The 16,976-nt window shown below is 37.8% G+C and overlaps 4 protein-coding genes across 4 annotated transcripts in view; 2 read left to right on the forward strand and 2 right to left on the reverse strand.

Annotated features, from left to right (window-relative positions):
• Positions 1 to 491: 491 nt before the first annotated feature.
• On the forward strand, positions 492 to 1,713 carry LOC126974229 (mitochondrial inner membrane protease subunit 2). Its single transcript, XM_050821693.1, has one exon. It carries the CDS (start codon positions 669 to 671, stop codon positions 1,161 to 1,163), a length of 495 nt encoding a protein of 164 aa, XP_050677650.1. The 5' UTR covers positions 492 to 668; the 3' UTR covers positions 1,164 to 1,713.
• Positions 1,707 to 2,457, reverse strand: LOC126974221 (threonylcarbamoyl-AMP synthase). The gene has a single exon (XM_050821678.1). The coding sequence runs from the start codon at positions 2,455 to 2,457 to the stop codon at positions 1,726 to 1,728; it is 732 nt and encodes a 243-aa protein (XP_050677635.1). The 3' UTR covers positions 1,707 to 1,725.
• Positions 2,458 to 2,482: 25 nt separating this feature from the next.
• On the reverse strand, positions 2,483 to 3,301 carry LOC126974230 (DNA-directed RNA polymerase III subunit RPC10). The gene is made up of 2 exons (XM_050821694.1): positions 2,980 to 3,301; positions 2,483 to 2,668 (listed from the first exon to the last, which is right to left on the reverse strand). Exons 1-2 carry the CDS (start codon positions 3,118 to 3,120, stop codon positions 2,483 to 2,485), a joined length of 327 nt encoding a protein of 108 aa, XP_050677651.1. The 5' UTR covers positions 3,121 to 3,301.
• A 1,849-nt stretch (positions 3,302 to 5,150) lies between these two features.
• LOC126974201 (ceramide synthase 6) overlaps positions 5,151 to 16,976 on the forward strand; it is a 43,777-nt gene continuing 31,951 nt past the window's right edge. Inside the window, exons 1-2 of the mRNA XM_050821650.1 lie at positions 5,151 to 5,452; positions 5,815 to 5,935. Of these exons, the coding sequence (XP_050677607.1) occupies positions 5,274 to 5,452; positions 5,815 to 5,935 (300 nt within the window). The 5' untranslated portion in view covers positions 5,151 to 5,273. The remainder of the gene's footprint in view (positions 5,453 to 5,814; positions 5,936 to 16,976) is intronic.

The raw sequence follows: 16,976 nt of genomic DNA on the forward strand, positions 1-16,976 counted from the left end.
CATCCTCTTTGCCTGTTATTCTAGTGATGTGCCGAGTTGCTGTTTTGGTGGATCGAGTCGAGTTTTACGGTATTCGAATCATGACTCGAACCCGCGGTACGAGCCCAATACTCGAGTTTTATGCGTATGCGAATGTTGACTCTAGTCCAGAACTCTTCTCTGGAAATTCGAGACCGCTACTTGAAAAACAGTTCAAACAACATATTTTGTATATTTCATATAACGACACAACGATAATAAATCAAACAAATTCCTTAAGTTTTATTACAGAATGAACTTACTAGAAGCTATTTAAGAAGAGATAAGATATTATAGAATCGAGTCAGTGAGTACGATGTCGATTTTCCTGGCACGAGTACCAGAAGCGAGTCAGGCATACTTGAATGAAAATAAATTGATACGTATTCGAGTAGGTGCGTCCAAAGTAGGAATCGAGTCTTAATCAAGCCGTACTCGGCACATCACTAATATTCAGTAGGTACCTACATATTTTTAATTGACATTGAGATAATGACATTCTGTTTAAATTAAAGCAATGTAACCTTTTACTTTTAATGTTTTTAGTTTCAAATTCATAGAAATGATTGTATAATAAAAAAGAAAAGACTTCCAAATAAAGCGAATATGTCTGTAATATTCCACTGCCAGGGAAGATTACCGGCTTACATATGTGGCTTAAAAATTTTTTTAGATCAGTCCTTCTTGGTCTGCCCATCGGCGTAACTTTTTTGGACACGGTTGGATATGTTGCACGGGTCGAAGGTGTATCAATGCAGCCGGTACTCAATCCTGAATCGAAGAATACAGATTACGTGTTCTTATCCCGTTGGTCAGTAAGAGACTATAAGGTTCAAAGGGGTGACATAATATCTCTAGTGTCACCAAAGGATCCGAATCAAAAAATTATTAAACGCGTTGTTGGATTAGAAGGTGATATTATTAGCACATTGGGATACAAAAATCAATATGTTAAGATACCTGAAGGACATTGTTGGGTAGAAGGTGATCATACAGGCCATACATTAGACAGTAACACATTTGGCCCTGTTTCTTTAGGTCTGATTAATGCTAGAGCTCTGTGTATTATCTGGCCTCCAGAAAGATGGCAGCAATTACATACAAAACTTCCAGAACATAGAAAACCCATAAGTAAGCTCATATGAGATATGCTTTACCTCTGTATCTATGTTGATGGCAAGAACTATTTTATTATTTTAAATATAATTTAACAAAACAGTGTGGTTGCAAAAACTTATGTTTGGATTTAAAACAGTCAAGAACTATGAAATAGTATATAGTTTTATATTAGAATTTATTGTGTTGCATCAGGATCTGAGGAAAGCTAATTGAATATAGTTATAGATTGAACATTATTGAATAGATAGGCCACTTTATGTAATGGATATGATTATAAATTCGGATCTAAATGTAAAGAATAAAAGTTGGTATTGTAAAGTAATTTAATTTAACATAATTAAAATTGCTCAATTTAAATGTTTTGTAGGGTTAAAATTTTGTTTGTCATGCTATAAAACCCAACATATAATTTACAGTCACGATTTTACAAAAGTAACATTATCAGGTTTCTGTTTAGTCTGAAAATTGTTGTTTATTTATTTCCTGTTAAATTCTCATTTATTATAACTACATTTTATAACAAAATTGCTGGCTATGATAAAGACATTCATGATAAATAAAACTACAAATTAACAATTATTTGTTTTATTACACAACACTAGCTAGTCCTTGTGTATCTAAAATCTTAACAATTTTATCATATGATATTCCTTGGCGAATTATCTTATAATATCCTACATTTGACAAATCAATGACAGTAGAGCCACTTCTACTTTCATTCATACCTTGATTTAAGACTCCTCCATCAAATACTGCACCTAGGTAGCAAAATAGATGTTCAAATTCCCCGATAGACAGTGATGATGGTTCATTACTAGAATTAGCACTTGTTAGTGCAACTGGCATATTAAATAGTTCAGTGACTCTATTTATAAATTCATGATTAGGTATTCTTATTCCAACTTTAGTAGTTGTTGGATTTAGGTAAGGGTTATCTAAAAATTTTGATTTTTCTAACACTATTGTTACAGGCCCAGGTAAGAGGTTTTTGAGTAATTTATCACTTAAATGGGCAGCATTTCCCCATTTCCTTAAGTCATCTATGTGAGTTACACATATAGCTACGGGCTTCGATGCGTCTCTACCTTTAATTGTATATAACTTTTTTATTGCCTCTGGACAGTTTGCACTACAGGCTAAGCCATATATAGTATCAGTGGGAACAGCAATTACATTGCCACTGGCCAAATGATCAGCTGCCTTCATAAAAGACTTATCTTCGGTACATGGTAATACTGGTGCCATTTTGTCTATCTTCATCTTTATAGACACACACCTTACAAATCTATAGCTCACAATAATTCTATTTAAAAAGATCATAGTATAAAAATCTAAACAGATTAATTTAGTCACGCCAGTTGTGTGCACATGTATGATTACAACAACGGTAAAATGTAGTCATGGGCTCATCTGCAGAACGGGTTTGGAGTTGCATAAAAAAAGCTCTTCCATGTGCACACTTGGGGCAAACTGCATCAGTGGAATCTACATTCTCCCATGCGGCAGCACCACCCATAATATAATCCAGTTCCTGAAAATAATAAGTGACAGTAATTGTATTTTGACTACAACTTAGTATCCACTGTCAAATTAGGAGAAAGAAGGTTGCTTTATATCAGAAATTAAATATGGAATCCAATAGTACTATTCTTTTTAGACAGAAACATCTTTAAAATAAGTAAGTAAACTATAATATTTTTTTTAATCCTTTAATTGCAGAATTATATTATAAATTAAACTCTAAACTTTCTTCAAATTGCCAATTCATAGAAAATTCTTACTTTTATTTAATATTAAAACAGACATAAACACAAAGTTACTAACTTTACTAAGGAAACTAACCTTGAGCTTAGGAAACGTTTTTGATGATACTTTCCTCCTTATATTGTACACATAAGGACAAGTATTACATGCATATCGGAGTCCAGACTCTGGGCATTCCTCTACCATAAGTATATTGGCACAGGTCGGGCAAAATAACATAATTAAGTAGTAAACTATTGTTAAGCACTCCGGCTCTATTAAATGAAGTACTATGCCATAAGTTACACTATTCCTATTGCGTCCATAAGTCAGATTCCCTATCACTACTTAACCAGTAATCACCACACTTTTTTCTTTACTTCATAACCTTAACATCAATACTCATTAATCGATAATCTCATTCTCCAGACTCCAGACTCCAGAGCAAGTAAATAATATTTAATCAAAACACCATAGGTATATAAATTATATTAGTCTGTGATAAATTTTATACATTTTACTTTATAGGCAGCCTACCGAAACTTCAAAGTTCAAAGATTCACTTTATCCTATTCTGAACGTAGTGTTTAAATTCTCTTTGTTCTCTTATTTCTAGTGTAGAGAAAAAACAACCAACTCGCTAGAGCTAGTAGTGTTCTGTGGTCACAGCTATTACTCTAGGTACAGACCTAGAGTTCTGTCGCTTAGACTATACCTATACTCTATCTACGTTCTGTCGTGTACAGTGTAAGGCTTAGCACGCACTGCGATTTAAAGGCGAGCGGTTTAGAAATAGCTGAAAACGCAAAACCGCATGCAACCTCGCACTGCTGTTGGCGTTTTGCTTAATATTTGATTTCGATTGATCGATTTTTGGCGAGCAGCATGTGTTGCGGCTTTGGTTTTCAAAACAGAAAAAAGAAAAAGAAAACAGCGCCGCCACAGGTACTGGGTACACCCACTACCAGATCAAAGACATTTGAAAGGATATTTTTCCAAAATGTACAACGACGTGCGGCAGCATTCCAATGAGTTTATGAATTACTACAGAATGTCCAAAAATTCGTACTTTTGACAAAATATTACAATCTGTGGGCCAGTACCTACCATATTAAGACACTGAATTTCGTAAGGCAATATCACCTAAAGATCTATCCTCTGCGCTTGCCCAGTCGAGACTGAATACGAATGCGGTTAACCACCACGCGTGCGCTGCTATACTAATACTATGGGACACAAAAAAACGGGCTTTTACAAACCGCGATCAAAATGTAGCAAGTTGCATTTTTAAAATCAGTCACTGTAAAAAGTAGCTAATGCGTGCGCTTGTATAGAAAGCTATGTGTTATTTTTTTTCGTTTTCAGACTTACGTTTAAAAGCAAGCGTTCTATTCTATTTTTCCTACTATGGCTCTTGTGGAAGGTATACCACAAGTTTGCCAATGTCACGTTAAGGTATACCACCAAGCTTAGAGTATTCTTTTACTAATTTTAATGGTAGTGATCGGTGCTTAAGATTGAAACAAGTTTTATTTTCTTATACCTAAAACAAATGTACATGCTGTTAGGACTATAAAGGACATACACAAATATAATTACTTAAATTATTGAATTTTGTGCTATTAACAACTTAATCTTATTTATTTTAATATATTTACACAAAATATATACAAAAGGAATGAAAACTAGGGAGGGGAGACATTTAAAGGAAGTTTTTGAATATTGGAGGGAACCTGTTGCAATAGCTGTCTTTGCACAGGCACCTGCATTTTCATTACCAAGGATGCCTGAATGACCTGGAATCCATGCTAAAACAATGTTAATATTGAGGTCATAGCATTCTTTCATAGATTCCCTTATTTTAAGTATAATTGGAAAATTACTTTTAGACCTAATGGATTTGACAGTATTGCTTGAAGGCAGCTTTTGTAGTCTAAAAGAATAATAGAATTGTTCATGCCATGAGACTTAACAAATAAAATTGCTTCAAGTATGGCAATTGATTCCCCAGTGAAAACAGAAGGGAAAGCAAGCGTATAATCGCAGTGCGTGCTAAGCCTCAGTCAGTACCAGTAGACACTAGACAGTGGCACTTGGCAGCACAGAGTACTTTTAGTTATACCAAAGAATATGTAATAGTAGACGTACGTACCGTACGTAGTCTGTCATGTGGTAATACTCCTGATAATGATTACATACCTACTTGAACCGTGAACGAGTAAAAATTTTAAATATTCTTTGACTAGGACTTGGCAGTTGGCAGTCTTGTTACTTGTTAGAGAAATAGTGGACTTTTGTTTTGTGCGAACTGCGAAGAGACACTTTAAAATAAATTATTGTATTTCAAATGATAAGTTGACAGAGGACTATTGTTACTTTTGTAAAATAGTGTAATGTTGCGGTATTTATTGGATAAGTTTTGGGACGAAGATATTTGGCTTCCGCCGAACACAACATGGAATGACATAGCTCCAGGTCCTGAAAAATCTGTAATTTATAATGATCACAGACACCTTCTGTATCCAATACCTTTAGCGTTTTGCCTTCTTGGTATAAGGTATCTTATGGAAAAGTAAGTAAATTGCATCTATATCTACAATCATTTGTTGGTCTTTCTAATAGATTAAATATTCTTTTTTAATATTATTACTTAGTAGCATAAAAATAATAACAATAACAGAAGTATACAATATTTTTTTTCCATTATTGTCTTAATTTGTTTATCATTGTTCATCAGTGGTAAACAGAAATTTACAGTTTGGTCACACTTTTATCCACACATAATGTGTTTATGTAAGTTCTATTTAATCCAAGTAAGTATGTTCTTTATAGAATATGAAGCGAGATATAAACTTGCATTTATAACTGTTTATATAATAATTGATGTAGGTATTCTGAATTAATTATAAGAAATATTTCCCCTATTTGCTCCAGGTACTGGTTTGCACCATTTGGTATATTACTAAATATAAAAAATACCAGATCCAAGAGAGCACCAAATATACCTAAACTAGAATCAGCATATCAGGAGAGCTCAAAACTCAAACACAAAAAGGTAATATCTTTTTTTTATTTTTTATTAAAAATATAATATAATCACTACCAGTATTACTCTTTTACAATACAGGAGGAATCACCAGAGTTTGGCAGCCTTTAAGGTTTGTATATTGTGTGCTCTAACACCATATGGCGAATTGTTATTTTCAGGAAAAGCTAATTTTAAGAAAAGGTAAAATTTGATTTAGCAATGGGATATTGTTACTAAAACTAATCAACTTAGCTCACTGTTCATTGTAGTGGGTAATTAATATTGATGTCAGTCCATTGGTATCACATAATTGAGTGTGGTGGGAGAGAATAACTGACCATGTCATCTTTCAACTACTAATGTGTAATACAGTCCACTTATGAATGCTATACTCATATAAACTACTAATTGTCGCTTTTGGTAGTGAAGAGTTTCAATCCACATTTTACAATATAGGAGTTAATAGCACTAGAATGAGAATAAAATATTTTTACTGCTGGTGAAGAGAGACAACCCACACATTTTAAATAATATTAATAACAATGGTAAAGGGGGTTAGAGATAGTATAGTTTTTGCACTGATGTGAGTAACGTAATTGCTCATCTCAAAATTAAAGATTGTGCGTTGACTCTCTTCACTACCAAAGCAACGTAATGAGGTATTTAAAGTCTGGTGTTAGAATAAATATTTAAAACTGCTTAGTGGATTGCTTGCAGTGTGTGTATGGTTGGTAGTTTGTTGATAGTTGAATATTATGATGATTGTTCACAATTTTAGGTGCTAATAATATTTATCACTTTTCCATACTACAGACCTTTAAATTTACACGTTTAATCATGGTGAACCGGGACTTACTTTTTAGCTTCCCGGAAATTTAGTTTGTGGATACCAGATACAGGTATACTTAAAAATTTAGTATACTCAAATCAGATTGACTTCTGATTTGAGTATACCAAAAGTCAACCAGATGCACTTGACACTTTCTAATCATATCCTCGTAAGACCGAAGACCTGTTTTAATGGATATCAAAATTATCTAGTAAGCTCTAGTTTATATATGAATATATTTGCAAATTCAAAAAAAAATTTTTTTTTGTCTTATTTAAATTTAAGGCATAAATTACACAGACTCAAATAAAGGAACTACAAATTTAACATAATCTTTGTGAATAACATTTATAAAATATAATAATTAGTGTTTTCCTTAATCAACATTATCTCTTAAATTGCTAACATTATATGCATAACATAAATAAGTAATAATTGAATGAATAGCAGGTAAAATTCTTAATAATAACACTTCTCTCTTCATAAAAATTTGAAAGAATACTAGGAGCATGCCACCGAAGTTCCTTTGAGAGTCCTTATTGGAATTCACACAGAATCATTAAATAATTGTGTAGAATTGTTAATTGGTAATTTAAAATTAATGACCATGACTAGATTTATGCCATGCCTGATGACCTAGATTTTTCTTATCTTCATGTACATCATGTGCACACTATCTTGGATAACAAAATGGCAAAAATTTACAACCAACACTTTTTTGGCTAGTTAAGCTTTCCTTTTATACTAGGAGCCAGTATTTGAAATTCAATGAACACCAGAATTTTGTCAATTTTAAATGACCGTCGGTGTTAATTGCAACTTGTAATTTCAAATGGCTCGGTCTTAATGACTATTATTATTTGTTTTTTTTATAAGGACGGGTGGCCATGAGAGGTTATTTACCATTCTTATATGAGTGCATATAATATAATCATACAAACTCATCACACCATGACTGTGGGCTGAATTTAGCAATATCTGGCTGAACGACAAAATTACACCAAAATTTTAACACATTTGTAAAATAATGACACTCATAAAAAAGTGCCATCAAACACGTCACCACTCATTTAAATAAATTTAAAAAGCTTCACTATTGTACAAATTATTTTAATTACAACAATCACGGTAAAATGATGCAACAAGCATACTCAATCACAATTTACTCCAGTATGTTAAAAATTAAAATAAGAAATGTTGTACATATGTCAGCATATTTGATATAAGTATATATATAGGATGGTTTTTTGAGAAGGGTGGTGATGGCCAAGTCGGACACTACGAGACTTAGAGGAAAGTCGGGCTCGAGTCCAGTCTCGTTCATAAATTTTGTTTTCAAATTTTATTTGTGATACTAGTAATAGGAAATTCAAAACCTAATTGAATTATTGATATAAGTTGTTTGTTTATTAATGTAATAATAATGGCATGTGGTGGGTGACTATAACTAACATGGCTACAATGTCAACTTAAATACTAATATGAATAAGGAAGGGTACCTATTAGGCTACTACTTTATTATTTGTTTATTCTACTAAATAAAGAACCAGTGGGAGGCTCCTTTGCACGGGATGCCGGCCAAATTATGGGTACCACAACGGCGCCGATTCCTGCCCTGAAGCAGTAATGCATTATGTATTTCGGTCTGAAGGGCGCCATAGCTAGTGAAATTACCGGGAATGAGACTTATCATTAACATGTTAAGTCTTATTTGCCTCAAGGTGACGAGCGCAATAGTAGTGCCGCTCAGAATTTTTGTATTTTTCAAGAATCCTGAGCGGCACTGCATTAAAATGGGCAGGTTGTATCAGTGACCATCAGCTGAACATCTGCTCGTCTCGTCCCTTATTATCATAAAAAAAAATATAAAAAATGCTTCGGCGGGAGAGCTTTGCTTAGTTAGAATTAGTAGTTTATTAGGCACTACAGAATCGACAATCTAATGTGCAGTAGCACAGTTTTCGATTCAGTTGATATTTTTTGCATTGCCCATCAAATTTAAATATTTTTTATCCGTTTCTTCTGCATATCAATCATGTGCTGCAAATCAGCAGTATTCATTGCTATGCAGACGACAGCAAAGGGTATTCGAGATCACTCCATAACTGCCACAGCCTGTATTGTCATACTTGACGTCGATACATCGAGCGACGTTCAGTTCCGTGGTCACTTGGAAGAGAAGGCCAAACTGGCCTCTAAAAAGCTTGATGTACCCAGTAAGGCGAGACAGTACTTCACTATGAGTCACCACCTGCAACTGTATAAGGCGCAATTTCGGCCTCACATGGAGTACTGTTTTCACCTCTGGGCGGGTGCTCCCCAGTATCAGCTTCTTCCATTTGACCGCATACAACGAAGAGCGGCTCGAATCATATACGATCAAGTCATCTCTGTTCGACTTTATTCTTTCGTATTGCGTAGAGATGTGGATTCTCTCTGCATCTTCTACAGCATTTATCACGGGGAGTGCTCAGAGAGGCTGTTCGGGTTGATTCCAGCGGCCGAATTAAACCACCGGACAAAACGTGCAAAGTTTCACCCGCATCATTTTGACGTCTGGCATTCCACAACCGCGCGTTTTGCTAGAAATTTCTTGCCTCGCACAGTCACTTTGTGGAATCAATTACCGGCTGCGGTTTTCCCGAACAGATACCACTTAGGGACCTTTAAGAAAAAAGCATACTCCCACCTTAAAGGCCGGCAACACATTTCTTGACACACCTGTTGTTGCGGATGAACATGGGCGGTTGCCTCACCTCTCCCCATCCCGTTTGCCCCCTCTTGTATATAAAAACAATATTCTAAATAGCATATTTTATGATTAGTGATATACTTATTGAAACTCAAACCACCCTACCACCCACCTACCACCCATTCGATAAAGTATGGCTCAGACCTGAGAATAACGGGCGCAACATACACCAAATTTTAACACAAAAATTTTGTTTACAATTTAATATCGTTTAATGGTAGTATATATATTTTTTTTTATGGAATAGGATGACAAACGAGCGTACGGGTCACCTGGTGTTAAGTGATCTCCGCCGCCCACATTCTCTTGCAACACCAGAGGAATCACAAGAGCGTTGCCGGCCTTTAAGGAAGGTGTACGCGCTTTTTTTGAAGGTACCCATGTCGTATTGTCCCGGAAACACCGCACAAGGAAGCTCATTCCATAGCTTTGTAGTACGAGGGAGAAAGCTCCTTGAAAACCGCACTGTAGAGGATCGCCACACATCCAGATGGTGGGGATGATATCCTAACTTGTGGTGTGTCGTGCGAAGGTGGAATTCGGCGGCAGGAATCAGGTTAAACAGCTCTTCGGAACACTCCCCGTGATAGATGCGGTAGAAGGCACACAATGAAGCGACGTCTCTACGCAACGCCAAGAGATCCAGCCGTTCACAGAGCACTGAGTCCCCGACAATTCGAGCTGCTCTACGTTGCACGCGATCAAATGTATCGAGCAGATACTGGGGTGCGCCAGACCAGAGATGACAGCAATACTCCATGTGTGGCCGGACCTGCGCTTTGTAGAGCGCTAGAATGTGGGCCGGCTTGAAGTATTGCCGTGCTCTATTGATGAAATTTATATTTAAATTTATATTTCTTATATTATAATAAATGTGAGCTAAGTTGGTCATTAAATCATTATACACGAGACTGTAGGTTGCAGTAATCGCTCACTAGACACTCGGCTGATGTCTAGTGAGCAAGTTGCTTACGAGTTTCATACGCACTTTTTCAGGACACTTGTGAGGAAGAAACGAACATGTGCCTATTGCATAAATCGTTTAATTATTAAAATGTACAATTTTCAACAATGAATGTACAATTATCCACACGATAATGGATTGTTTTCGATGGAAATTTCACAGTTTGTGTTCAATTGTTCATCTTCTGACCAATTCAAACAAAATATGAAATTTATTACTTTTTTAGGGATAATCCTATTATGAACTAGTGTGTAATGTGCACGTATGTGTTATAGTTCGTTTTATAGCCCTAAGAAGGAGAAATAAGGCTCAATTTTCGAGTTGAAAAATGTATTATTTAATAGCCTGAGGGCGGAGTCTAATATAGAGCCTCTTGCTGTTTGACAACCTGTTGGATTAAAAGGTCTACAAAGGTACATTACACCGACTCAACTTCAATCCCATACATTTTTTTGACGACGTTTGCACAGCTATCATAGTCTATCTAGACGTATAAATGACCTAAGGTACCTGGTCACTTACCTAACTTTATAGGGATAATTCTATTATGCCCGTATGTTTTATAGTTCGGTATATGGCCCTAAGAACGATGTAATAAGGTCACTTTACGAGCAGTGCGTTGAAATTGTATGTTACAATTCAAGTCGGCTAAGTTGCTCATTATACAAATACATTATTAGGCTAATCGTAAATCAGCCGAGTGTCTAGTGAGCAAGTTGCTCACGAGTTTGTAGGCACTTTATCAATACACTTGCGAGGAAAAAAACAAACATGTATCGCATAAATCCTTTAATTAATAAATCAATTGGTGTATGTACCATTTTCAAACCGATACTGGATTGTTTTTGATGGCAATTTCAGTGTGTGATTCAAACAAAATATGATAATTATCACTTACTTAACTTTGTAGGGATATTCTAATATGCACTTGTGTGTAATATTATTATGAAAAAAAGCTAGTTACCTCTTTGCACAACTTCTCGGGAAGCCCATAAGATGGCAGTTTCGCTTTAAGTGCTTTATGCCACTCCCGATCAGAGGCCTCGGCCATGTCCAAACTCACCGCCAACACATCTCCCTTCGACGCAACCGCTTGCGCCCATTTATGGGTGAGGTATGCAAGAAGATCACCAGTTCAGCGACCCTGACGGAAACCGTACTGGCAGTCGCTGATCAGCTGGCGCTCCTCTAGGTATCCCAAGAGCTGGCGCTTGATGATCGTCTCCATTACTTTGGAGAAAATGGAGGCAATGGGGCGGTAGTTGGACGGATCCGAGCGTACACCTTTCTTAGGGATCGGGTGAACTAAAGCCGCCTTCCAAAATTTTGGGACTACGTCTGATGAGTAGGAGAGCCGGAAAAGACGGGCAAAGGGCCGCCGCCAGTTTCGGGGCACATGTCCGTAGCACTATCGGCGGAATGCCATCGGGCCCGCTCGATTTATGAATGTCCAAGATGAAAAGCGCCTTTTAAGCACGGCGCCATGCCGCATTTTTACCTCCGGCATGTATGACTCGCACCGCGGATTCGCGGTGGTGGTGCACCTTGGTCATCCAGAGTCGAGGTGGACACGAAGAGGGAGACTAAGGGATCAGTTTTCTCTTTCGTGTTATGGGCCAGTGAGTGATCGTCCCTGTGCAGTTTCGGAATGGCTGGCTGGCAGAAGTTTCCTTCGACATCATTAGCGAGCGACCGGAATGCACGAGTTCCCAAGGGAAGGCGTGCATGTCTGTCGACAATTCTGCCAATGTGCTCGACTCGCGTCAGCCTTAACTCTTGAGGGACCTGGAGGCATAATTTTAGTTTTTTTTAAGTTCACTGGAATTCACATCCTTAGATTCCACCGCATTGACCCAAGCCTAATAACACTTCTGCTTTCGGCGGGAGTCCATTTTGCTGGAGCGGTTAAACCATGGTTGGGACCTGGCACAGAGGAGGATGAAATGAAGAGTTCCATACCTTGCAGTACCCCTCTACATCAGCATCACCGACAGCTGCGGCTTTTGGATCACCCAGTGAAAAACAGATCTGCCTTTAGGGGTAGAATGCAAAAAAAATACCGTGACTCATCCCACTCTGCTGACCTATAGTGGCACTCGCAGCGGTGCACCGCGGTGCTCCGGATCAGGCAGTGGTCCAACGACCCCATAGGAGGGTCACGAAAACTACGTGACCGGCCGGATGAGAGGTCAACAGAAGATCCAACAGTGAAGGTGTATGATCTTCCACATCTGGGATTCGCATTGGCGCAATAACCACTTGTGTCAGACCATATGCTAAGGCGAAGTCTTGAATAGATCTCAGTGGGCGGTAAAATCGCCAATAAACTCGATCTCTGCAGTGGGGATCTGCTCCAACACGGTATCTGTAACCATTTAGATGTGCTCGAAGAGCCGGTCAGTATGCATTACCGCTATGGGACCTATACAAGTATGTGTAGATTCGCGGATGGATGTCGCAGTCTACACGCAACCAGATGATGGATAGGTCCTGTCCTTCAAGAAAACTCAGGCATCGAGAACAGACATCCCGCGGTATAAAGGAGTGTTCCAGATTATACCTCGGATATGAGGGGTAAGATGTATCAGCCAGAGAGGATATATGTGACTCGGTTAAAAAGAGCAGGGCCGGCTTTGCCGTCTCCAGGTGGAAGTGGACGGCATTTAAATTTGAGCGAAGCCCCCTGATGTTGCAAAAGTCCACAGCGAATGTGGAGGAGGGTGGTTTCAGCCTCATGCTCTGTTTGTGCTGAGTCAGCATATTTTGCCCCCGGAGTACCCGGTACCGTCCTGGAGTAATCTATTTTAGTCCGTGCTGCCATTTGTATCTGGGAGGTTAGGCCATATCATTTTCCTTTCTATATAACTTTTATACTATGTTACTTGCTGCTACGGAACCCTTCATGGGCGAGTCCGACTCGTACTTGGCCGCTTTTTATTTAATAAAAAGATACACAATTAACGCTGTTTAGACTCTGGGATAATTTTTCATTAATACCATCGAAATGTAATATCGAAATTGACAGAAACTTCATTTTGCTTATTCATTTAAAGTATTATGATGATACAACCTACAAAGAATTATGAAATATTAGGAACATTACAGCGAAATATCTTATTTACCAAGGTGTTTTTGCAAAAGAGTGTACATAGAATTAGTAACATAATTATGACAGCAAACATAACTTAATTGAGCTAGTTGCATGTAATATGTGAGGTATAATGATTTATTAAAATCTGTAATAGTATATCTAAACACACAGCCGTAATCTGTGTTTGTACTCCACGTAATCAATACTCTGATAAGGTAGACGATAGCTAGCACTTAATCTAGGGCTCACCTGGAGCCGCCGGCGCCGGTTGTGGTTATGTCGACAATTAAAGATTCACAAACTGGCAACAACACGAATTCGCTTCCTACAACAGGCTTTCTGATTTTATGATCCTAACGTTTGTTATTTTCAATGAGAGTTTGTTGTTATGCTTTTAAACACTCAGCCGATCAGTACAAGAAAGACGTACACGGGTACAAATTGTCTCGATTTTTGGAAAGAGGTTCCGAGGGAGTGCGCTATAAGGTACTTAATTCCACCCGCGTGGAAGTGTGAATAATAAATTTAAAAGTGAGCATAACACTGTCATATATTCTACTCGTTTCTCGCGTGTCTCCTGCCCGTGTCTGCATGCCTGGTTAAGCCACTCCTGCCACTGCCCTTCAGCCAAATGCGGTCATGGATACGCTCACTCACCAACAACCTACACAACACCCGATGGATAAATGTCTCAGGCTGCAGATAGTAGATAGAAGCGATTCCTGCGCTATCGCCCAAACTGAGACGTCGACTTATTAGATTTAATAGACATGACATCCGAATCACGGTGGGCACCCAAATGGGTCACGCTAAACATGCACCTTTTTATAATCTTCGTAACGGACAGTCCTAAGTCCAGGGGCTGTCTAGCCGAGGATGAAACGGTCATTAATGTAATCCTGGAATGTGCTGGGGTGGCCAACCAATCGGCAAAAACCTTAGAAAATACAAGGTGCTGCAGGAAGTCTGCGAACACCCCTGTGTTCTGAACTTCTGGAAGGAGCTGGGCTGGTTGGAATAACTGGAGCCCTTTTATCAATACCAATACCAAAAATGCCTGGTTAAGCATATGCAATAGTAGTAAAAAAGGATGTCTAGCTTCATTGTTGGCAAGTTCTAGTGAACAAACCTCATTTTCTCTATGGGAAATGTTTAATCTAAATAGATTTTGATCGCGACCACCTAGAAATCCAACTCAACGATTTAAAGCTTTTCTCATCAAGTCCTATCAACGATATGCTATGGGGATCTGGGTTTTGATCTTTTGTGATTGCTGAATAAAATTCCAACGCCGTCTTTTGCTTTATATAAATAGATTTACTAACTTTTGAAATCAATTAAAAAGGTATTTTGTTTTGAAAGTATTTACATTCAGTGTCCTGTGACCACGGTGCAAATTTATATTATCATTGTGTTTTAGTTACCATTTATTAATAATAATTTATTTTGGACATACATCCACAATTCAATAACGAATACAATATAAAGAGAACAGGAAAATATTTTAAAATAAAATAAATACAAAATAACACGTCTTGTACATGATAACCTACATGAGTACTATTTACTACATAGTACATTACAACTACTATTTGCGGTTCCCGATGCGATGGACATTTGTCCAGTATTTAAAAATGAGACAGATCAAGTATTCGGAAAGGGTATTTAGTATAGTATCACCCGTTTTTTTACTATGAAAATAAGGGCCGAGACGGCCCTTATGACGACTGCAGACAGTCGAAAGAGGCGATTCCTGCACTATCGCCCAAACTGACACGTCGACTTATTAGCCTAAACAGACATGACATCCGAATTATGGTCGGCACCCTAACGGGTCACACATCACTGAACAAACACCTATTTACAATCGGCGTTACGGACAGTCCTAAGTGCAGGGGCTGTCTAACCGAAGATGAAACGGTCACTCACGTAATCCTGGAATGTGCTGGGGTGGCCAACCAACGGGCACAAACCTTAGTAAATACAAGGTCGCTCCAGGAAGTCTGCGAACACCCCAGGAGTGTTCTGAACTTCTGGAAGGAGCTGGGCTGGTTGGAATGACTGAGTGGTTCCCATAATCTAGCAGGCATCCTGTGCAAAGGAGCCTCTCACTGGGAAAACGTAACCAAAAGAAGGCAGTCCTGGACCGATGGTCGCAAAAAAGTCGTTCACCGGCCGCAGCGGACGCCAACGTGCTCGAAGCACTATTATACCTTGGCAATTTCATTAGAATGCGGTATGCATCATTATACTGCACCCTAATGATGCCGTGTGCTTTTCTGCTAGATATTGTCCGCAGATGACATGTATAAAAATTTTGAAAATACTCTTTGAATGAACAGTTTTTTCACCCTATCACACCTGGCAAATGTGCGCGCAAGAATGTTGCATCTGACAGCCAGCACATGACGTTCACGCTCGATATCTTCATCATCACTGAGATATGCCTCAAATACTTGAACCGTTCCACTTTTTCTACAGATATGCTCAACAAATATATCGGAAATTTTAATATAGAAATCAATTACCTGAGGCCTGATAGAGGGACTAAGAAGAACCATGTCCGCATAACTTAAATTGTTAATGGCATATATTGCCACTATGACAACCAACTTTGGTATTTCTCAGTTCCACTATCAGGTCTAATCTATATTCATTAGACAGTGAGTCGCCCCAACGCACGCAGTTTGTTTGGTTCTCGTACCAGTATCTCAACAGAGTGAGAACCTTTAGAGAAACAAAACTTATCGTTAGTTTTTTCCATAGTAAATCATAGTTTACAAGGTCAAAAGCCCGACTAAGATCTAATAAAAAGCGTATACGATGTGTTGCAACGTTTGTCATAGTTAACTACATGTTTTAAACTGAATATTGCCGCGTCCGTTGAGATACCAAAACGAAAGCTAAACTGTGCGTCTTCAATATAAACATTCTTCATTAATTCTGGATACATTTATCTTTCAAGGATCTTACCCAAAATTGAGCCTAAGGAAATTGGCATATAGTTATTTAGAGCGGAAAAGTTACCTGTCTTATTTTTTGGAACTGGGACTACTACTGTTTTCATTAAATCACTCAGTAAGTAGGAAAAATTTAACAGTAATCAATATAACTGCTAGTGAACGAAAAATTTCCGGTTTTCCATGCCAGAGGACTTACCTGTAGACATGCTCTTAACTATGTCATCAGGACTAAAATTAAATGTTACATCGTTATTGATCTGGTTAGTTTGTTTGTTATTCATGTTGTAGCTTTCGTTGGAAGGAGTATTTATCGGGTCAATTTTAAAAACTTTAGCAAATAAGTCAGCTATATCTTGTGAAGTCCGTGCAATTTCCACACTAACAGGCATGCTCGGCCTACCTTGCAATTGTTTTGTGTCTTTCCAAAAACTTATAAGGCTGGTTCTTTATGTTCAACGCGAATATTTCC

This window comes from Leptidea sinapis, chromosome 31 (genome assembly GCF_905404315.1).
Source record: "Leptidea sinapis chromosome 31, ilLepSina1.1, whole genome shotgun sequence".
Lineage (NCBI taxonomy): Eukaryota > Metazoa > Arthropoda > Insecta > Lepidoptera > Pieridae > Leptidea > Leptidea sinapis.